This window comes from Saccopteryx leptura, chromosome 5 (genome assembly GCF_036850995.1).
Source record: "Saccopteryx leptura isolate mSacLep1 chromosome 5, mSacLep1_pri_phased_curated, whole genome shotgun sequence".
Classification (NCBI taxonomy): domain Eukaryota; kingdom Metazoa; phylum Chordata; class Mammalia; order Chiroptera; family Emballonuridae; genus Saccopteryx; species Saccopteryx leptura.
Window position 1 is genome coordinate 2,597,386 of NC_089507.1, and position 23,207 is coordinate 2,620,592.

The following is a 23,207-nucleotide window of genomic DNA, read 5'->3' on the forward strand; positions in this document are numbered from 1 at the left end:
AGTGCTGGGGGGCCCCCCCTGGGGGTGGGCGTGGCAAGGGGCGGCTCCTACCTTACCCCACCAGTAGTGCTGGGGGGCCCCCCCTGGGGGTGGGCGTGGCAAGGGGCGGCTCCTACCTTACCCCACCAGTAGTGCTGGGGGGCCCCCCCTGGGGGTGGGCGTGGCAAGGGGCGGTTCCTACCTTACCCCACCAGTAGTGCTGGGGGGGCCCCCCCTGGGGGTGGGCGTGGCAAGGGGCGGCTCCTACCTTACCCCACCAGTACGTGCAGGCGCCCCCCTGGGGCGGGCGAGGGCAAAGGTAGGCGAGCTCCTACCTTACCCCACCACGTTAGTGCGGGGGCCCCCCCCCGGGGGGTGGGCGTGGCAAGGGGCGGCTCCTACCTTACCCCACCAGTAGTGCGGGGGGGCCCCCCTGGGGGCGGGCGTGGCAAGGGGCGGCTCCTACCTTACCCCACCAGTAGTGCGGGACCCCCCCTGGGGGCGGGCGTGGCAAGGGGCGGCTCCTACCTTACCCCACCAGTAGTGCGGGACCCCCCCTGGGGGCGGGCGTGGCAAGGGGCGGCTCCTACCTTACCCCACCAGTAGTGCAGGGCCCCCCTGGGGGTGGGCGTGGCAAGGGGCGGCTCCTACCTTACCCCACCAGTAGTGCGGGGCCCCCCCTGGGGGTGGGCGTGGCAAGGGGCGGCTCCTACCTTACCCCACCAGTAGTGCGGGGCCCCCCCTGGGGGTGGGCGTGGCAAGGGGCGGTTCCTACCTTACCCCACCAGTAGTGCTGGGGGGCCCCCCCTGGGGGTGGGCGTGGCAAGGGGCGGCTCCTACCTTACCCCACCAGTAGTGCAGGGCCCCCCTGGGGGTGGGCGTGGCAAGGGGCGGCTCCTACCTTACCCCACCAGTAGTGCGGGGGCCCCCCCCTGGGGGTGGGCGTGGCAAGGGGCGGCTCCTACCTTACCCCACCAGTAGTGCTGGGGGATGCTGATGTGGTCCGTGCGGGCCCCCCGGGACGCAACTAGGCGGTAGAACTCGGAGGTCAGGTCGGGGAAGTTGCGGTTCAAGTCCAGGTTCTGCGCGTTCTGCCGTCCGCTCGTCCACCCGTTGTAGCCGGCACCCTGAAACACCGGCCACCCGCAGCCGGAGGTCAGCGCGCCCGCCCTGCTCCTCCCGGGAGGTGAGAGCCGAAACCGGGGCTGTGCTTTCCCTGGGGCTTTACGTGATGACCTGGGGAGGACGTCCACCCTTGACCTCCTCTGCCGGCTCTCTGGCCCTGGCCCTGGCCCTGGCCTGCCCGCCCTGCCTCCACGCTGACCCCCCACCCTCAGAGCCTGGCGCTGGCTGCCCCCCCCTGCCTGGAGTGTCCCCCTCCTCCCTGACTGCTCGCGCCAGCGGATGACGAGTGAGTGACTGGGGTGTGGGGGGCACGGCCCACACAGCACCGCCTCAGGCAGGGCGCTCACCTCGGCGGCGGCCACCTCGTAGCCGTCAGGGTTCATGGAGGGCAGCAGGTGGACGCGGGTGGTGTTGAGCAGGCGCTGGACCCGGGGGCTGCCCTGCAGGTACTCGGCGCACAGGTACTGCGCCAGGTAGATGAGCATCTCCCGCCCCGCCACCTCGTTGCCGTGGATGTTGCCGATGAGCTTGACCTCGGGCTCCACTGCGGGGGAGACAGGGTGACCCGGGGGTCGTCTCAGAGCCCCGGGCTCTCCACAGCCCGAGAGGGTCCCCTGCGGCAGGGCTGCCCAGATGTTCTGGGGCCTACTCACACTTGCTGCGGCCCCAGTGTCTCCGGGGCTAATGAGGTCTTGTTATTGAGCTCATTTGGTATTTTCAGCCATAATTAGCAGCACGAAGCATCGAGGAGGTTACTTAACAATACAGAGCATCAGCCCTGGCCGGTTGGCTCAGTGGGAGAGCATTGGACTGGCGTGTGAAAGTCCCGGGTTCGATTCCCGGCCAGGGCACACAGGAGAAGCACCCATCTGCTTCTCCACCCCTCCCCCTCTCCTTCCTCTCTGTCTCTCTCTTCCCCTCCCGCAGCCAAGGCTCCATTGGAGCAAAGTTGGCCCGGGCACTGAGGGTGGCTCCATGGCCTCTGCCTCAGGCACTAGAGTGGCTCTGGTCGCAACAGAGCAATGCCCCAGATAGGCAGAGCATCGCCCCCTGGTGGGCATGCCGGGTGGATCCCAGTCGGGTGGATGCGGGAGTCTGTCTGCCTCCGTTTCTCACTTCAGGAAAAAGAAAACAAAAAACAATATATGGCATCACTGATCTGTGCAGTTTTTACTGAAAGCCATGCTTCATGTTTGTGTAATAAGTTAAGGTATATGTTCATGCTTACGTGAGAAGGCAGACAGCCAACAAAGGAATGAATGGAAGGAAAAAAGGAAGGAAAGAAGGATGGAGGGTGGTGGATAGATGATGGGTGGGTGGGTGGACAGATGACGGATGGGTGAGTGGATGAATTCTGGGGAAAGTGGACCAGGAGCCTGGCCGCCTCACTATTCATGTGACCTCGGGCAAGGCACTTCCCTCAGAGCCTCACACGACTCATCTAAAACATGGCGCCTCTCTCTCCCTGGCTGTGTGCAGCCCAAGGACTTGGCAGCAGTGGGAGCCAACCCTCGTGTCCATCCCGAATCGGAGGATGTAAAGGACCCTGAGGCTCCCCCCACAGTCCCTCCCCTGGGCCCCCTGCACAGGGGGACCTCCCCCACACGCTCCAAAGTTGCAGGCCCACCCGCGCGAGCCCACCACCAAACCAGCCCGGGGGCTGGGAGGCAGGGTGGGCCCCGGAGACCGAGAAGCTGGGTGAGCTCTGACCCTGGCCGGAGACCGGGCTTCGGGCTCAGGATGTCCACGCTGCCTAAGGCAGCAGGATAAGAACTGGGCTGAGGTGGGCAGTCCAGCAAAGGGGCCGGAGCTGCTTCACTAAATGGGGTGGATTTCTACAGCAGCTTACAAGGACCAAGGGTTGAATGGGGTCTGCTTCTAGATCGACCCTGGCCGATGCACACGGTCACGGGGACAGACAAGGCAGGGGATGAGGCCGGGGAAGGACTGGGACCCTCACTCACCAATCCCCCCACACACACACATACACAGGAAGCAGGCTGCCCAGCCAGGGGGCAGAGACTTTGCTACAACCTCCTGGACCTTGGGCCAGACCCCCAGCCTCGGCCCCAGAGCCCACTGCCGCGTCCTAGGCCTCGGCCTAGCCCTGAAATTCAGTCCCACGGTCATGCGTCCAGCGCCCACCCTCCCGGCCTGAGCGGGCCCTTCCTCAACCACGGCGGGCGTGGACGGTGACCGCAGTGACGTCCGGCTTTGCCTTGAAAGAGCAAAGCTCTACGGGGACAATGAAATGTGGCCTTTCCCGGGCGGCTGGCTCTCCCTTGTCTCCAAACAGGGCCCCTCCGTCCGAGACGAGTGAAAACGGACGTGGGTTATGAAAAGGGAGAAGGGGCTTTGTTCCTACGTTCTCTGACATGTCGCGCTCGGCAAGCAGCTTAGAGGAGCCAGGACTGGGTGCCGCACCCACCTGCCCAGGGTCTGGGCACCGGGGCAAGGTTGCCAAGGGACATGGTACACTCTGCGGTGACGTGTCCCCCCGTGGACGCACACAGGCCACGGCTCTGCAGCCCTGGCGAGCCCTTGACTTCACTTCTCCCTGGCGGCGCAGCCCCCGTTCCCGGGGCTGTGCGCCCTGCGTCCCACGTCCCCCTGGGCTCCCAGTCCTCACTAAGTGGTTCCACGTGGCCTGTGGGGTGTGGCCGTTCACCCAGTGTAGCAAGCAGACCCTTGATGCCTCTGCCCCGCCACCCTGTCCCCCTAACATTGGGGGCTTTGATTAGACTCCAGGACCCCGGCTATTGCACCCCAAGGCCAAGCAGGTCCAAGGTTCGTCCCCGGAAGCGGGCCCACGCCCAGGCCTCTCACTGAGGCGCCCGGCAGTGCCCAGCCGTGGCTTACTCAGCTCGTGCTGGCCGGGCCGGCTGGAGAACTCGATGACCAGTAGGTCCCGGCCGTCGAAGCTGCGCCCAATGCTGTAGGTCCTGGCGATGTGGGGGCAGCGGGCCGCCGTCCGCCTCAGCACGCGCGCCATCTGGGCGTAGGAGTGGTGGGTGAAGTCGATGAAGGTCGGAGGCAGGCCCGAGGGCAGCGTGTCCTCCACGTCCAGGCCGCCTGGAGCCAGGGCAGGGGGGGTGCCAGGTCAGCCCGGGCCGGCTGACCCACTCACTGCAAGCTGCTCTGTCTGCCCTCACCCACCTCCCCTCGGACCCTGACCGCTCCACACCCTCAACCCCCACCAACCCACTTTGGCTGATCTGTGTCTGTTTTAAATTAAAAGCCCCTCTATAATACTTGATTGATACCACAGCTAATAGCAGCACCCAGCATGTATAAAGCAACCTCGTTCCTTATGCGACCCTGCAGAAAAGTAACACGTTACTGCTTCAGATCGTGCACGGACCAGCAGGATTCGGAGGAAAAGACAGACCTACAGAAGCCTCAAGCCTGCCCTTCGGCCTGTACCCTCCGACTGCGCTTCCTGTTTCCCGGGAGCACCTGCCGTGACCCCGTGCTGACGCGGGGGGTCCCTATCTGCCCTGTTTCCTCAGCCAGGTGGAAACAGGTTCAGCACCTGCGGGTCAGGGAGCACCAGCTCTGAGGGGCTCCTGCCAGCTCACAGTCCAGTCCCTGGAGGCTCCAGACGGCTGCTGCTCCTGCCAGCAGGACAGTGAGCATGCCCGGGGGGCGGGGGGCAGAGGGGGACACTCACTCCATACTTCTAAAGGTTTCTTTAAGAGAAGTTCCTGGGTCCAGGTCAGGGGGACCACCGCTGGCCGGCTCTCCCATCCTGCCGCCGGAGCACAGACCCGGCGGGTGGCCCTGGCTACTCCCTGCCTGCCCCGTCCCCATGCCGGGGCCTCAGCGTGACTAAGCAGGTCCCTGCAGGCTGGTCCCGGGGGAGGGGGGGGGGCATGAACAGTTAATCCTCTCCCAAAGTGTCTCACTTGACCTGTGGTTTTGTCTGTGCTCAGAATGGTTTTCGAGGAGGGAGGAAACAGACAGAACCGGCAATTTGCTGGCGAAGTTGCCCAAAATAATCTCTTTCAAGCCAAGTCCACGGGCTTTCCCAGGGTGGGTGGGCAGGCGGGCGGGCGGGCCTGACCCACAGAGAGTCTGGCTTCCTTCCTCTGCGTCCCTGCCACAATGCCTCCTGCCTCCACATAAACAGTGTGCTGTCCACAGACCCCGGCGTCCGCACGGCAGCCCCCGGAGTGGCGGGACCCCCACCGCAGTCAGCTCCAGGGTCAGCCCTGAGCCCCGCACACAGCCAGGGAGCGGCAGAACGGGGGCCCAGGCTCGCGGGGGCCGGGGCTCCATCCTGGGCGTCCCAGCATGCACCAGGCTCGCAGCAGGTGCTCACAGCTGTTTGGTGAAGGCACAGTCCAGTCTGTGCAGCCCGGTTCACCACCGCCACCATCTGCCTCCCCAGGGCTCCCCTCTGCCATCTGTACAATGGGGGTGACTACCTTCAGGGTTGCTGTGGGGTGTAGACGAGACCCACACACGGCACCCAGCCCCAGATCGTGGGAACCTCACCGTCAGCTTTGTGATGTGACTACACAAGAGGCCAGAAGCAGATGTCCTGCACTGTCCAGTGTCACACACTGGCCACAGATGGCTATTTATACTTAAGCTTAAATTCATTCAAATCAAATCAAATAAAAACTCTGATGCTCAGTGGCACTAGCCACATTCCCCAGTGTGACTAGCGGCATCTGCCTGGGACAGCACAAGAAGGACATTCACCGTAGCAGAAAGCTGTTAGCTGGCCACCACAGATGGCCCCTGTGACCCTGGAGGGTGGGCAGTCATAGAGCCTGTCCTCCAGACTGCCCTGGAAAACCCAGCAGGGAGCACAGCAAGCTTGGGGTGAAAGGCGTGGAGAGGCACTTGGCTTAGCCTCATGAAGAAGTTTTCTTACCCCCTCCCCTGGCACCACCGCCGAGAAGTCCTCCAGGACTTCCTTGCATATCTCATCTCCCAAGATGAGTGGCTCAGCACCATCAAAGGGCTGCCCACTGCACCTCTGCTGCTTTGTCCACACAAGGAACCAAAGCCCATCCCTCTGCAGATGTTCTCACAGCGAGCGACCTTGAGCCCACCGGGCCCCATAGACCCCGCTTTTATGGGTCCGGCTGCTGGGCAGTATCCCACGTATGATCTTTCAGGGCCGGCCGTAGGCAATGACAGGCTTTGGCTCGCAGATCTCACACGAGGTCATGCCCTCCCCACACCAGCCTGGGGTAAGCCGGTGCACCGCAGTGTCCTGAGGGCTGTGGGCAGGGACCCCGGCTCCCCGCTCCGACTCAGCCGTCCCGTTGGGCCCCCCCGACGGCCCGGCCCGGCCCCGCTGAACCCCAGAGCCCCCTCCGCTCACCGCGCAGCTTCTCCAGGGGGTCGTGGCAGCCTTCCTCCTCGCCCCCGAAGTAGCGGCCGCAGTCGAGGAAGTAGGGCCAGGCCATGTCGATGGCGTCGAAGGCGGGCTGGCAGGCGGCCCTGAGCGCCTGGCACACGCGCCGGCAGGGCCTGCGCACCCGGCCGCCCTCGCAGCGGGGGGCCAGCACGGCGCAGCCCAGCAGGCGCAGGTCGGGGTTGCACTGGCCCTCCAGGAGGTGGTGCAGCACGCTCAGCAGGATGTACTCGGAGCTGGCCTCCACCGCCTCCCGGGACCGGTGCTCCAGCGGGGTGGGGAAGGCCGTCCGGTTGTAGGCGGCGTCGCTGCAGGTCCTGAGCGGCAGGTCCACACACGTGGCTGGGGGACGAGGGGCCAGGTCAGTCCCTCCCGTGGGGACCCGCGGGGACCCACACTGTCATCTGTCAGACACTTCCTGAAGGCCTGCTGTGCCCCAGCCGACCCGCCCAGGCTCAGGGCCTGCAGGGAGGGGGCCCTCAGACTGGGCGGGGCCGAGGCTGGAACAAGGGCTGCTTCCCGGGCAACCGGGGCCGGTGGGAGGACCGGAGAAGGCTCCTGACACTGACCGGGCTCAACTGCTCACTTGTGGGTGAACCAGGCGGGTCGCCCTGGGCCTCAGCTCCCACATCTGTGAAATGGGAGCAGGAATGCCAGCTTTGCCCAGGGTTTGCAACATTAGGGCATGTCACTGACTGCCATATTGGGAAAAGATTTTCCTGCCATTCTTTTATTAATTCAGTGAGAGGAGGAAAGGCAGAGAGAGACTCCCACATGCACTCTGACCAGGATCCACCCAGCAAGCCCACTAGGGGACGATGCTCTATCCATCTGGGACATTGCTCAGCAATGGAGCTCTTCTTAGTGCCTGAGGCAGAGGTCATAGAGCCATCCTCAGCACCTGGGGCCAACTCACTCCAGTTGAGCCATGGCTGCAGGAGGGGGAGGGAGGGAGAGAGAGAGAGAGAGAAGCAAGAGGGGGAGGGGTAGAGAAACAGGTGCTTCTCCTGTGTGTCCTGACTGGAAATCAAACCCAGGATATCCACATACTAGGCTGATGCTCTAGCACTGAGCCAACCAGCCAGGGCCACTTTTCCTGCTTTAAAAATAAAAAGAAGTCTAGTCCCTCCACTTGGAATAGAGCAGACACCCAATCTGGCAGGAGAAGACTTGAAGAAATGTCTGTCTGCTTCTGAGCCCCTCAGACACATCAGATCCCACACGGCCTTCAAAACCGTGCGTGGGCACAGCATCTCCTTCCGCACTTGGGGAGGGAGGAAGAAATCAGAGCCCAGAGAGGAGAAGGGGCTCCAGCCCAGGTTCCAGCAGGTGCCGGCACAAGGCCGAGAGCCTGGGAACACGGGGGCTGAAGAGCACCCCCCCCCACGGCTGAACCCCAGCGTGTGGAGCCCACCTCCGAGGTGGCACGGGGGGCGGAGGAGCAGGCAGGAAGGGGGGACCGCTCTGCAGGAACCGGGCCTGTCCAGAGGCCCAGGGCAAAGAGGGGGGTCCTTCCTTGTTCATTTTGTCTCATTTCTAGCTGCTTAAGAAGCAATCTGGATTTGATTAATGGGCCACACTATCCATTACCCTTCAGAACCATGGGTTCAGCTCTTTAAAATGCTTTGATAGCCTGACCTGTGGTGGCGCAGTGGATAAAGCATCGACCTGGAACACTGAGGTCGCCGGTTCAAAACCCTGGGCTTGCCTGGTCAAGGCACATATGGGAGTTGATGCTTCCTGCTCCTCCCTCCTTTCTCTCTCTTTCTCCTTTCTGTTTCTCTTCTCCAAAAATGAATAAATAAAAAAATAACTTATAAAATGCTTTGATAGTTGGGGGGAGGAATGTCTGCATCACACTCCCATATACAGAAACAAGGGCAGGCCACGTACGTACCACTGTCAGAGGCCGGCGACTGGTGGCAGCCACCTGCAGAGAGAGAGAGCCAGCGCTGTGAGAGAGCCCTGCTGTCATTGTCCCCCGACGCGGGCTGACACTCGCCGGGCACCCCGCCCCGCACGGGCCCTCGGCGGGCTTTGTCTCACTCGGTCCTCACAGCGACCTCTGAGGTCCACGCGGCCGGGCTCCCCCACCGCGAGGGAATGGAGCCCCCGTGTCACGGAGGTCACGTGACTCCACGCAGAGAGGATGGCCAGAGAGTGGGGGGCTCTCCACAGCCCAGAGCCCCGCCCCCACGTGCGCCAGCTGCCCGCCCGGGCACAGACACTTCCACCACGCCAGCCTCCCGCCGTGGAGCAGCGCCTTCTCGTAGAGTTCCTGGACATGGACGAGCAGCCAGCCCTCGGAGCCTGGACGGGGGGCTCCGCCCGTCCATCACGGACCCTGACCTCATGTTATTCAAAGTCACCCGGCCTCGGGGATGCCGGCTCCCTGCCCTCCAAGACTTTCTGCAAGTGTGGTGTTCCTCTGTCTCCCGGGTGGGGGACCCTCTTCACAGAGAGAAACATGCAGAACTGTCCTTGCCATTATGGCTCAAGGTCCCCCCGCGAGGCCCAGGCACGTGGACCCGACAGGCTTGGGGTGCTATTGGGGAGGCCGAGAACACCAACCACAAACAGTGTCACCTGCAAGGTCGCCGTCAGAGCAGGTCTGTGAGCACCAGAGGGAGGACTGATGGAGAGAGATTTAAGCCCAGCCAGGAGTCCCGGGGGGTGGGGGGGCAAGAACAGGAGGACACAGGAAAGGAAAAGATGTGGAAGAGGGAGGAAGGCTACAACCACAGGGAGAAGGCCCCGATCTAATCCTGTAACCTCCCCCACACCCTGACCCTCATCCAGGCCCAGACCCCGAGTCTGGGAAGGGTGGGTTTCACCTTAAAATCCTGAGGTCGGCCCTGGCCAGTTGGCTCAGTGGTAGAGCGTCGGCCTGGCGTGCAAGGGGTCCCGGGTTCGATTCCCGGCCAGGGCACACAGGAGAAGCGCCCATCTGCTTCTCCACCCCTCCCCTCTCCTTCCTCTCTGTCTCTCTCTTCCCCTCCCGCAGCGAGGCTCCATTGGAGCAAAGATGGCCCGGGCACTGGGGATGGCTCCTTGGCCTCTGCCCCAGGCACTAGAGTGGCTCTGGTCACGGCAGAGCGACGCCCCGGATGGGCAGAGCATCGCCCCCTGGTGGGCGTGCCAGGTGGATCCCGGTCGGGCGCATGCGGGAGTCTGTCTGACTGTCTCTCCCCGTTTCCAGCTTCAGAAAAATACAAAAAAAAAAAAAAAATCCTGAGGTCACCATAACCTGCCTGCGCACAGGCGAGGCCCCAGTGGAGGAGGCGCAGGAGGGCGGGCGCTGGTCCTTCAGGAACTGAGAACAGGGTTCCCCACAGGGACCGGGCAGCTACCGTCCCTGAGCCCGACGTGGTGGCCCAGCTCCCGTGGGACGAGGGTCTTAGGGGAGCCTCTCACCACCAGGTGCTCGTGTGATTCCCCTCCTGACTGGTCACAAAGACAGCCACACTCGGTGACACGGCCGTCTGCAGGAGGCCTGCGGGGACAGGCCTGCAGCCCCGGGACCACCTCCCTCCTTGTCCACGTCATGTGGTAAGAAAACTTCGTTGTGAGCCGCGAGGCAGCGTAAGGCAGGGCAGGATGCCCGGCGCCAGTGCCAGCGCCAGGCGGGTCCGACCCCGCCCGTCACAGCAGGGAGGCCGACCAGGGAGCTGCGCTCTGTGGCTCCGTTTCCCCCACCTTAGCTGGGTTTTGTTGCCACCACTTTGCGGGAACAATGGGAGGGTTCTCCGAGACATCCCACACTCTGCAACGGGCTCGGGGTAGATGCCCCAAGAGCAACGGCGCACACACCTGCCCCCTCAAAGCCACCGGGTGCCCCCACCAGCGACTGGGTGCATGGATTGGAGCAGGTTTGACAAGGGGGTCCCTCCTCAAGTCCCATGGCTTCAAGTCGCCTCGATTTATGGATGGGAAAACTGACATTGGACGATTACCTGCCTCTGTGCCTCAGTTTCCCCATCTGTAGTATAGGGAGAATGAGAGTGCACACGGTTGTTGGGGACCCTGGGCTCATGGCCACATCGCCCCACAATCTTTGCCTCCATGTCCTTCCTGGTTGTGCCTGTGTCCAAATTACCTTGTTCTTATAAGGACATCGGCCATCGGATTCAGGGTCCACCCTAAGCCAGTGTGACTTCATTTTAATCTGACTGTGTCTGCAAGGACTGTTTCCCAATAAAGTCACAGTCACGGGTACCAGGGGTTTCGATGTCAGCACATCTTCCAGAGGACACGATCCAACCCGAAACGAGAGGCAGGTGACAACGTGCATTTGTCTTGAGGGCTCAGGGGTTGGTGGGGGCTGGGAACAGGGGAGTTCTGGCCACACCGTCCAGTGTGGTCCCCACTAGCCACCAGCGGGGCCTGAGCACGTGCAATGCTGTGGGTCCAAGTCAACATGAGTTGCAGGTGTCAAATACCAAACATCAGACTTAGTACTAAAAATGAAAAGTAAAATATATCATTGACAATATTTATATTGGTGAGAAATACTGGAACAATATTTTGCATATAACGGGTTAAGTACGTTTTGCTATAAAATTTAATTCCACCTGTTTCTTGTTACCTCTTTAGTGTGGCTACTAGAAAAGATAAAAAAAATTATAAGTGTGGCCGACCAGCATCTTGGAAGGCGCTGGTCCACGCATGACCACTGCACCTCTTGACCACAAGGTGTCACCACTTCTTCAACAGAAGAACGGAGATGGACCCAGGGCTGGCCGTTACAAAGACCAGGATAGGTTTATTCCTCCTGGCCAGGGCTTCCTCTAATGCATATACCATCTGCCCAAGGTCACACAGCAGAGTAGAGGAGTCAGAATTTGAACTCAGACCCGCCTGGCCCCGAGGAGCATGAAAGTCTCCTCAGGCCCCAGTCTCCCTCCATAAAGACCTGGAGACCCCCCCCTTCCCCAGGCAAGGGACAGAGGAGAGGGGAGAGAGCCCCCGGGGCTGTGAGATGCAGCTAGAGCAACCTGGATGCAAACTACCCAGCCCAGCCGTGCCGTCCGCAGTCTGGCAAAGACAGCTGGCTTCCACAGTCACACTCATCAGGAACGTGGGCATGGAGGAAGGACTCATTCTGGAAAGAGTCACTGTGGTCAGTGAGGGAGGCGAGGAGGGCTGGTCTGGTCTGCCCACGCCCAGAGGAGGGGGCAGCACGCCCCCCTGGGATTCGAGGGCTCTAGACACTTCCTGGGGTCTCAGAGGTCCAAGGGAGGGTCCACTCAGGACACGGTCCAAGTTCCATCCGCATCCCACACACACACACCTGAGCGTCCACGTGCACACACCTGTCCACACCCACAGCTGTGTGCCTGCACGCCCTTCCTGACCCGGGTCTTTCTGCAGAAAGGAGGAGGAGGGAGGGAAGAGGTGAGGAGGAGAGCAGAGCTCAGAGCAAGTCCCGGCTGAGAGAGAAGGAAAGGAAAAGGCCCACAGGGACGCATTCGCGGGGCGGCTGCCGGGATATGCACTTGGCAGGTGTGGCGGGTTCTCAGGTATCCACCAGCCCTGGCGCTGGACGGATTCTGAACCTGACACCCACCCTCAGACCCTGTCCCCGGGGGGACCCCCGCCCGCGGGGGCCACAGATGTCTGCTGCTGATGAACACCGAGGAGACTGGACTGGGGGCAACCCCACCTTTCAATAAGGAGGGAAACTGAGGCCCACTCCAAGAGGGGAGGTGTGGCCAGGACCCCAAACTCTCGCAAACGCCACGCTCAGGTGAGATCAGGCAGGCAGACACACACCCCAGGAGGGTCCCTGGGTCACCCCTACCCCTGCGCGGAGCTTTTCATAAGCCCCCGCCCCTTCCCGGCAGTCCCGGGGGGGCCAGGGGCCCAGCAGCCCTCCAGGCCCTCGGCGCCTGCTTCCGGAGACGTTGCTGTCCACATCACAGCAGGGCTGGGAAGGAGGGGTGAAGAGTTCGCTGTGGCCTGCCCCCTTTCTGGAAGGTCCGACCTCAGATAACCTCCCCCCTGCCCGCCAAGTCCTGGCTCCTGCGCCTGGGACCCCACCTGCTGGGCGCCCCGCCTGCTGCGCCCTGACCCTGACCCTGACCGAGAAAGGACCCTACACGTGGGCACAGTGTCCCTCCGCTGCCCCTAGCTGCTCCTGTGCTCCGCCCTGGGGTACCAGCCTCCGTGTGCTCAGAGAGCCCGTGCCCCCTCCTGGGCACACTACCAGTCGGAGGCCACGGGGCGCCCACTTGGAGACGTTAGCCGGGCTGTGGGTCATGTTAAGGGGAGGGTGTTCCCGGGTCCCCTGCGCCCCGTTCTCCCCGCAGGGCGCGTGATCCGGCCCTACCTGCAGGGTCCCAGTTGGGCTCGCACCCCGGCCCGGCGGCAGCGACGGCCAGCGCGGCGAGGAGCAGCAGCAGCAGAGGCATGGTGGTCGGCGGACGGCGGGCTGCGGGCGCAGTGATGTGGCACTCGGGCCTCGGGACCAGGCTGAGCGCGCTCGGCTCCCGCCCCCCAACGAGCGGAGTCGGGTTACAGCGAGGCGCCAGGACCGCGGGGAGGAGGGGGCGGAGGACACACCAGCCCAGTGCAGCCTCTCTGCGGGGTTGTCCCGCCCCCAGGAGTGCCACCCCCCTGGGACTCACTTCCCAGTCCCCACCTGCGAGGCCTGGGAGCTGATCTCGGAATCACCGGCTGATCCGTCCCAAAGTCCTGGTTCCTGGACAGGACTGAGGCCAGCTCCGAACCCAGATGGCCGTGAGCCAGGCCCAGTGCCCCAGCACCGGGCCTCGGTCCCAAGAGGTGGGGAGAAAGAGTGCCCCACCCGCACACCCTGTCCAAGGTGTGGATGCCCCGAAGGGTCCGTGAGGATGTTAGGTCCCTAGAAGGGCAGGTGGCTTCTCCGAAGCCTTTTGTGACTCGTGCCACTGAGCCTGGCCTCTGTCTGCCTCTGGGGAGAAGCCCCCTCCTGGTTTGCTCCTCACGGGGCCCTGCAGGGAGCCTGGCACCAGCGACCTCAGGGAAATGTGGCAGCCATCTCTCCGTGCTCTGAGGGGACAGCAGCTGGTCCAGGTGGGGGCACAAAGGGTCTCTGGGCTGGGTCTTCCTTTCTCCCTCTCACCTTCCCCCAGATGAGGGGGGAGGCAATGTGGAGGGGCCCAGAGAGCCCATGCAGACACCCCCCCGCCTCCATGGTGACCTGCTCACACCTGGGGGAGCGGGGGGGCCCCTTCCACATGTCTCCCCTCCCCGTGCCTCCCCGTGCCCGTGCCCAAGTCACTCAGAGCCATCTGGACAGGAGGCCGGAGGGCCTGGGAGGAGGAAGGCCCAGGACTCTTGACCCTAAGGTAAGAGAAAAGGGGACCCCCAACTCACTGTCTCCCTAGAGCCCCCTCTATCCTCCCAGGGCCAGGACTGTTTGGGGGTTCGGCCAGACTCCAGCCAGCCCACTGGATAATGGGCCCAGAGGGGCAGGGACTGCCCAAAGCCAGACCCGCGAGGTCAGAATGGGGCAGGGGGCCCAGCAGAGGCGACGAGAGCCTGAGCCCGCGAGAGCTTGGGCAGGCCCCAGGGGACACGGCCACGGTGGACCAGCTGCCCATTTGTGGCAAGGGCACACGGACTGTCATCTCATCATGCTAAACCCCTTTTCAAGGGCTCCCCACCCACGGCTGGGCCCCGGCCCTCCCCTCCCGGGCACTGAAGAGAGGGTGTCATCACGCAGCCCCCTCCTGGAGTGGCCCAGAGGAAGCCCCGCGGCAGAGTGGCTCCTGTCCTGCGGGCGTCTCAGGTGGGACGGGCCGTCTGAGAATCAGGGGAGCCTGCGGGGGCTGCAGGTGGTCGGAGGAAGCGGAGCCCCCTCCCAGGCCACGTGGGGCAGGCAGGGTCCAGTCTGGGTCATCTTGGAGGCTCCGCAGGGGACCCTCCTTTCCTGGCAGTTTTCACAGCTGCCTTCGGGCTAATGCCCCGTCAGCACTTTCCCCCTGGGCAGAGGAGGGGTGGGGGCTCCCCTTTCAATCAGATGTCTGCTGTTGGTTCACAGAGTCCTTGGGGCACAACACTGTTTCACAACACATTTAAATTCACATGAAAAGAATCTGTCTAATTAAAATAAGAAAAATAAATAAAGAGACCACAAGCCCGACAGGAACACAGCCCAGGGAGCGAGCGGCATCAGCTGGCAGGGATAGTGTTCTAGAATGCTGGGCTCAGCACAGACGCAGCCAACAGCGCTCCCCCGTGCCCGGGCGGTCTTCTAGAAAATGTCGTGGGGGCTTCAGAGAAGGCAAAATGGGAGAGGAATAGTCACCATCTCTAAAAAGTGTTGACTCTTCCGAATGGTGGCATTGTCCACAGGACGGGGCACACACGTTCCCTCGAATGGACTGAGGCTGGGCCAGTGGACTCTTACATGGCAAGACTGTGCCACCTTGGCCGGCCAGCCGGCATGCTCCTCCTCCTACCTTGGGAAAGAGGGGGTTCACAGCCTGGTCCTGGGGTCCCAGACAAGAGAGACCACCTCTCCTTTGTGAGTGGTGGGGTGCCCAGGGTAAGCTCAAGGTCCACACACCCCGCCCTGTGAGCCCAGGAATGATGTCACCTCCTTCTCACACCTAGACCCACGTCAGGGTTTTCACCAAACCGCCTGGGTGGTTTGTCTTCTGTTTCATTTTAACTTCTGAAAAACTGCTTGTTACTCCATATGTATAGTTACTATTCCTAACAATTTGTTTTGTTTGAATGGCACCTTATAATGACTTAGAAGCACTTACGAATGTCCTGCCAGGGGGGGCCTTAAGGACACAGCCCAGAGCAGCCAAACAGCATCCAGTGAGTAAGAAAGAGTGTCTCAAACCGCCCCCCACCTGGCGGCAAACTGTCACCAATGCCTGACGGGCCAACAGTGCGGCCTGCTGTGTGTGGGGGCCGTCTCTCCCTCGACCTCAGGCTCCACAGGATCCCCAGGGGGCCCTTTCTGAGTGCACCCCACCACGTGCTGGGCCCCCATCACCCAGCCCACCCTGCTTCTGCAGGGGACAGCCTGGGCTGCAGAGGAGAGGGACAGCACTGGACAGGACTGACGAGGACACGTGTCCATTCAACCGGGTGCTCACACCTCCTTCACACGAGGCACCTGCCGCTCTTTCTCTGACCTGTGAGATGGGACAGATGTGCACACATTCACAGACGCTGTCCCCTGGGTCCATCTGGCAGCACAGGCAGTGGCCCCCTCGACCACGAGACTGAGGACAATGCTGTGACCCAAAGGAGGGCCCACCCTCTCTCAGTTCCCCTGGGGCTGTGCAGAGTGGGAGGTCACCACCCTCCCGGCCCCCGGACAGCAGGGCTCTGCCTGCAGTGGTCACTCTCTGGGCCATCTCAGGACAGCTGTCAAGAGGCCCAGCATGGCCTGGGGGGAGCAGGACAGGGTCCACATGCACTCATATCTTCACCAGAAAAGTCTCTGATCCCTTCCGGGGACCGAGAGGAGATTGGCGGGAGGAGACGCCCCCAGTGAGCCCGGACCTCGTGCCGCCGTGAGCAAACAGGGAGCAGAGGGAGCCGGCCGCCAGGCCCCTCGGGGACAGGCGTGCCCAGCAGACCCCTGCTCCAGCCTGCATGGGCGTCCTGGCTGACCACTGGGTGTCAGAGGAGAGGTCTGGGAACCCCACACCAGACTCTCCAACCCTGGGACTGGGAGCGAAGGGGACAGTATCAGTAACTAGTCAGGGACAACCTGGGTCACCTTGCCTGACCCCAAGCCAGCAAGGCCACCTTACCCGTGACGACAGCGGTCGCTGTCACACTGAGGGAGGCCCACCATGCACAAGGTGCTTTCTGACCCACCATCGGGAAGCATCACAGCCTCAGACAGGAGGTGGGGAAACTGAGGCTCAGAGAAGAAAAGACGCTGTCCTGGGGCCACCCAGCAGCCACCGGCTGAGCCCGGAGCTGAGCTGACCCGCAGCCTGCGCCACCTGCGCTACCTCCTCCACCCCACAGCTGCTGCCCGCCCCCGCCGCTGCCCAAACCCAAGCTTCCCTGGTGGGTGGGGGGTGTCCCAGGTGATGGTTCAGTGCCAAGACCAGTGCCCAGGGCAGTGGGCTCCCATGAGGCCCTCAGTGCGTCCACTGCTGGCAGAAGTCACACTGCACGTCCAGAGAGCTGCTGTGGGTGGACACACCCGTCCTCAGCCACAGTTGGCCAGGCTGGACAGCACCTGGTAGAGCGGCTGGTGGAGCCGGAAGCAAACAAAGGGGTCAGCGCCACCTTGCTCAGGACCCCCAGTGACAGCAGCAAGAGGCACAAGCTCCACCACCCCCTGGGGAGTTGAGCAGGGGTTCAGCAGCAGGGATCACACACACACACACACACACACACACACACACAGCTGTCTGTTAGAGCAGTGGTCCCCAACCCCCCGGGCTGTGGACTGGTACTGGTCCATGGGCCATTTGGTACCGGTCCGCAGAGAAAGAATAAATAACTTACATTATTTCCGTTTTATTTATATTTAAGTCTGAACAATGTTTTATTTTTTTTAAATGACCAGATTCCCTCTGTTACATCCATCTAAGACTCACTCTTGATGCTTGTCTCGGTCACATGATACATTTATCCGTCCCACCCTAAAGGCTGGCCTGTGAAAATATTTTCTGACATTAAACCAATCCGTGGCCCCAAAAAAAGTTGGGGACCACTGCTCTAGAGGTCTGGAAGCTTCATGAACCACAGACAGTAAGACGCTAGGGAAACTCCTTGACAGATAGAATAAGGAAAACGGAGACAAAATAATTCAACAAGGTCAAACAATCTGAGCCATTTTCAGCCAGCTGATGGGTCAAGAGGTTTTTTTGTTTGTTTGTTTGTTTGTTTTTTTCTGAAGCTGGAAACGGGGAGAGACAGTCAGACAGACTCCCGCATGCGCCCGACCGGGATCCACCTGGCACGCCCACCAGGGGTGACGCTCTGCCCCTCCGGGACATCGCTCTGCCGCGACCAGAGCTACTCTAGCGCCTGGGGCAGAGGCCAAGGAGCCATCCCCAGCGCCCGGGCCATCTTTGCTCCAATGGAGCCCCGGCTGCGGGAGGGGAAGAGAGAGACAGAGAGGAAGGAGGGGGGGAGGGGTGGAGAAGCAGATGGGCGCTTCTCCTGTGTGCCCTGGCGGGGAATCGAATCCGGGTCCCCCGCACGCTGAGCCAACCGGGCAGGGCCAGATGACGAGGTTTTATCTTCCTCAACCAAGGACGCTTAGGAGCGAAGGGTTTACATGTTACAGACCGTCCCGGGGCAGACCGGTATTGGTCTTGGTCCCTCTTTGATGGCATTCTTTAAAAATGAAACTAACCAGAGAATAACCCTGACCCCTCTCTAGGGGCACATTTTGACAAGTCAACCTGTTGAAGGACAGACCTTGAAAGCTAATGAATATTCTGTGAAGACCCCCTCCCCGACACCTCCACCAGGATTCCCTCCGGCTGAAGAGAGAAAAAGCCTGGGGAGGAAGGACCAGCAGGCACTCTCTGGAGGACACCCATTTCCTTGGTGCACCCCTGCTTATCTCCACTCTCTGTTCTCCGAAACTCAAAGGGTCCCCACGAGACTCGCAACCCGGGGAGCAGTGGGCAGCAGCAGCAGCTCAGCCCGGGCTCACCCCTGAACCTGGCTCCAAGGACTCTTTTTATTTTCTCTCTGACTGTGCACGGAGCTGACCGCAGCCCCGCCTTGACCCACTTCTGTCACTGTGACTTTTCTCAGGGAGTCCCCGAAGCCCAGGGTGGCCCCCTTCTTTCCTGTGACGTCTCTAAAGAGCCCAGGTAGCCCGCCCATGCTCTCTCCTGGTGCTTTTTGGATCCTAAGAACTTTCTGGTCTCACTGTCCCCAGCTGTCAGGACCGTGTTCTCCAGATCACCTGGACTTGGCTTGTGAGATCTTGTCTGCACAAAGTTGAGCAGGCACGCGCTACTGGCGGGCCTGAGGCAGACCTGCTCTGGGCCCGGTCCCCACCTGGTAACGCGACCAGGGGCATTGCGAGGTCCAGCCAGGGGCAGCACAGCCCGAGGGGGTTGGAAGGAGTTGCCTCCCACACTCTAAGCACGCACTGTGCCGGAAGGTCATAGCCAGTGTGTGGAGCAGGTTCTGAGTAGGAGCTGGACTAATCCACAGGATTCCTATACCCGGGAGGGATTCCTATACCCACAGGATTCCTATACCCGGGAGGGATTCCTATACCCGGGAGGGATTCCTATACCCACAGGATTCCTATACCCGGGAGGGATTCCTATACCCGGGAGGGATTCCTATACCCACAGGATTCCTATACCCACAGGATTCCTATACCCGGGAGGGATTCCTATACCCGGGAGGGATTCCTATACCCACAGGATTCCTATACCCACAGGATTCCTATACCCGGGAGGGATTCCTATACCCGGGAGGGATTCCTATACCCACAGGATTCCTATACCCACAGGATTCCTATACCCGGGAGGGATTCCTATACCCACAGGATTCCTATACCCACAGGATTCCTATACCCGGGAGGGATTCCTATACCCACAGGATTCCTATACCCGGGAGGGATTCCTATACCCACAGGATTCCTATACCCGGGAGGGATTCCTATACCCAGGAGGAGTCGCTCCTCTCGAGGGTCCCCAGCCCTAGAAGGTCGCGCACTTACCTGCTAAGACTTCTCGGGGATCTTCTCCCAGAAACTGTTTTCAGACCCGGGATGTGTCCTTAGATTCTTGAGTGGACATGTTGAAGGTAGATTGACTGACTGCAGGTGGGAACATTACAAAGCCGCCTCGATCCTGCTGGTGTGTGTGGGGAAGGTGGGGGCGGGGACCAGTGGTCCCCCTCCCTCTCTCTTGGTTGTCACCCTTGGGTTTCAGTCATTCAGTCAACCATGCGGATTAAGGCTCAGGGCGTGTGACATGCAGATGGAGGGGGCAGGACGTAGCGGTCACCTCTGTAAGCAGGCAGCCTGGGAAAGGGAGGGGTGAGGGACGTGGAGTCACGGTGCTGCCCCCAACTCAGTCCCTCCATGGCCCTCCCTCCATGGAGACACCTGTCTGCTCTTGTTGACGGGCATGTCTTGCCATCAGAACCAAGGGCCCATGGCAGTGGGGCCCGCCTGGAACCAGGAGACCGCAGAGGCCTGCCTGCCTGAGGCCGAGCCCCCTGCCCAGTGGCCCTCAGGACAGGGCCCTGAGAGCCAGCGCCCCACTGGTCACAAGCATGGGGCAAAGCAGATGATGACGGACCCACTGAAGATGCTGATCTTTGTGGCAGCCCGTGGTGGCACTGCCATGACACCCTGCAGGGAGAGAGGACTTTGCAGCAGTGAGGGACCTGGGAGGGCAGGGGTAGAGCCCAAGCCCAGGCCCTGGGGCTGGACCAGGCAGGGTCAGGGGGATGTCCAGGCTGGAGAGCCGAGGAACACAGAGGGAGAAGACAGGAAAGGGAGAGCAATGCAAAGGTGAGTTTCTCTTGTGAGAGTGAAATAACGGGGCAGGGGGAGGGCCGGAGAGAGGGGGCGATCCTCCTTTTCCCTCTGTACGCCCCTCACCACAGCGGGAAACGACACGGCTGGAGATGCAGTGAGCAGACAGAACCGGGGAGACCGTCCCCAACACGTGGGAGCCCAGGCCAGGCAAGGGCACCGGGTCAGCAGGGCAGAAATGTCAAGGGGGGCTTACCTCCACGCCCTCCTGCCCCGGGAGGGGAGTGGCTGGCTGTCCCCAGCGCAGGGCGGTGGCACAGACCTCACAGCTGGGGCAAAACCTCCCTGCGGGCTGTGGGCACATAATCCACAAGGCCAACGCCCTCCGGAGTGCAGACGCACGGAGTGTACAAACAAGCCAATGAGGAACCCGGGAACAGCACGCAGGGAAAGCCCCCCAAGCCTGCCAATGCCCAGCCAGGTGGCAGTTTTTAGCACAGCTCTGGTGCAGCCCTGGGGGCTGGTGTGTGTGTGTGTGTGTGTGTGTGTGTGTGTGTGTGTGTGTGTGCAGGGCCTTGAGCAGGCATGGCCCCGCCTACACGGTGACATTGTCAGTGCGCCAGCAGTGCCAGCGCGCGCCACCCGCAGCACCTTGAACGAGGTGAAACTGAGCGCAGAGCTGCAGAGGGAAGCCCTGGACAGGGAGCGCGGTGGGGAAGGCGGCCAAGCAAAGCCCAGGATCAAAGGTGCGCTGTAGCCCAGGCTTGAGCAAGCGAGCGTGGCAAACGCGAAGACCAACAACTGTCCCCACGCTTGGACCAGCAGCAGGAAGGTGTCGCGCGGTTGCAGGAGCTGGGCGTAGAGCAACTGGAAATCCACCCCTGGGCATGCTCAGCGTTGCGTAGGACGCCAGGTAGGGGTTCAGGAAGCCGACGCCCTGGCACTCGCCAAGACCCGAAGGCGGCCATCCGCACAGCACGCGGAGCAGCGGTAAGTGCGTGTCGAGCGCCGCCAGGAGCAGGTGGCTCAGCGACAGGTTCACCAGGAAGCCGCCCGAGACGCGCGCGCGCAGCTCAGCGCTGTAAGCGCAGCAGAGCAGCACCAGCCCGTTGGACAGCAGCGACACGGCCAGCACCAGCGCCGGCAGCCACGCCAGCAGCGCCTCTCCCGGGCCCAGAGCGGCTCTCCAGGCGCCCCGCGGGCCAGCGGCCGCGGGGGCCCGCGTTCATGGCTTGGCTCCAGCAGCGGGCAGGGGAAGCTCGCGCGGAGTTCCGGAGATACAGAGCCGGAGGCCAGAGTCCCCAGCGGCACGTGGAGCGGCGGCAAACAAGGGATCCCGGGTGTCCTGGCCAAGCGAGTTGCGCTGCGGAGCTGGGAGCGACCCCGGGCGGCAGAGCACAGGTGCCGCTCGCAGCACATCTCACCGCGCGCGGCGCTGTCCGGGGTGCTGAACGCTCTCGCGGTCCCCGCGCCCTGCGCAGAGCTGTCCTTTGGCTAAACCTAAGCGGGAGGGCGCGGAGTGGCGGGGTACAAAGGTCTCTTTCCGGTAGTCTGGGCTTCTCTTCCCTCCTCGTGGCGTGGCGGGAGAGTGCTGCGCGCCCTACAGCTCCGAACCGGGTCTGTCGTTGCAATGGTCACATCTGGGCTGGATCGTCCGGCAGCGAGTCTTGAGCGGTTGAGACGCCAGCGAGCCCGTCTGCTCCTCGGAGGCATCGATCCTCACCTTTCGCCCCGCTCTCCTCTGCCATGGCACCAAACAGGAGGGGTCCCAGAGGCTTGTTGGGGGCGGGGAGCCGTGCAGGGTGCGCAGAAGGAGCAGCAGGGAGGCCGTGGTTGGCCGGCTGGGTAGCGTTCCCCTCTCTACCAGCTCAGGACCCGGACTGACCCACGTCTGCTGAACCAAGCAGGGTGGCAAGAATTGGCAACCGGGTTGGGGGAGGAATGAGGAGAGGGAGGTGAGGAAGGAAAGGTAGATGGAGGAAGAGGAAAGGAAGAGGAGAGAGAAGGGCGGAGACGGGGAGGCGCAATATGCAAACACCTTTGGCACTGGGGGTGGGCCCCGCCCTGTGACTCCTGGAGCCCCCGGGAGGGGTGTGGTCTTTGTCCCCCTGCTCCGCTAAACCTAGTCACCTTTAGGGAATCTCCCAACCCCTTCCCTGGCCAGGTGGCAGGACGAGGCTGAGGGAAAGGCACTCGGAAGCCATGTGTTCAGGGAAGCAGAGGTCTGGGCTGCGCTCAGAGGAGCTCGCTCTCCTGGCTGGGAGCTGGGAGAGGGCCGCTACCAGCTCGGCAATGGGGGTGCACAGAAGGAGGGTGCTGCAGGGCTTGAGAAAAAACACACACAAGACACACATAGAGAAGAGATGGGTCCAGGGGGCTCCCAGCCTCTAGGACTGAGAGCCCAGAGCTCTGCGCCTCATCGTACTTATTAGTTTGCTTGTTTCTTTCTTTCTTTCTTTTTTGTATTTTTCCAAAATGAGAAGCCAGGGGGAAGCAGACAGACAGACTCCCACAAGTGCCCCACTGGGATCTATCCAGCATGCCCACCAGGGGGCAATGCTCGGCCCATCTGGGCTGTTGCTCCATTGAGGCTGGAGCCATTCTAGTGCCTGAGGCAGAGGCCATGGAGCCATCCTCAGTGCCCGGGCCAACTCTGCTCCAATGGAGCCTTGGCTGCAGGAGGGAAAGAGAGATAGAGAGGAAGGAGAGGGGGAAGGGTAGAGAAGCAGATGGACGCTTCTCCTGTGTGCCCCGACTAGCAATTGAACCCAGGACTTCCACACACCAGACCGACACTCTACTACTGAGCCAACCGACCAGGACTATTCGTTTCTTTACTCATCAAGCAAATTAGAAGAGCCTAGGCCAGATTAGTCTAGAATGGATTCAGGTGCAGAACTAATACCTTTCAGGTAGGCAGGAAAATGGCTATAGGGATCAGCTGCTTCCTTTAAACACTCTTATCGGTGCTGGCCGGGCTGCATTCTGCCCCCGCAGGACTTGGCGTTCCGATGTTCACACCAAAGACTTGTCTCAGGGCTGCAGTCTAATTCCCAGCCACTTTCCTACAGGAGAGGCCTCGGAGGGAAGTGAGAGAGAGCTTCCCAGGTAAAGACAGCAGCACAGGTGAAGTCAGAGAGCAGGTGTCAAAGATTTGACCCAACAGGTGATCACAGCAGCAAGAAGAGCCAGCAGATTCTTGGGGTTTTGGGGGGACTCTAGGGAATTTTTGGATAATACTGAACAGGGAAGGGACCTTCAGGAGCCAACACTGAGCTTTGTCATTGAAACACGAGGGAAAGA

At 61.7% G+C, this 23,207-nt stretch overlaps 1 protein-coding gene across 1 annotated transcript in view; it reads right to left on the reverse strand.

Moving 5' to 3' along the window:
* The window catches only part of CPZ (carboxypeptidase Z), a 16,695-nt gene extending 3,708 nt beyond the window's left edge, over positions 1-12,987 (reverse strand). The window contains exons 1-6 of the mRNA XM_066385275.1: positions 12,804-12,987; positions 8,373-8,405; positions 6,443-6,817; positions 3,964-4,176; positions 1,452-1,648; positions 945-1,106 (exon numbers count right to left, since the gene is read on the reverse strand). Of these exons, the coding sequence (XP_066241372.1) occupies positions 945-1,106; positions 1,452-1,648; positions 3,964-4,176; positions 6,443-6,817; positions 8,373-8,405; positions 12,804-12,885 (1,062 nt within the window). The 5' untranslated portion in view covers positions 12,886-12,987. The remainder of the gene's footprint in view (positions 1-944; positions 1,107-1,451; positions 1,649-3,963; positions 4,177-6,442; positions 6,818-8,372; positions 8,406-12,803) is intronic.
* Positions 12,988-23,207: the final 10,220 nt, after the last annotated feature.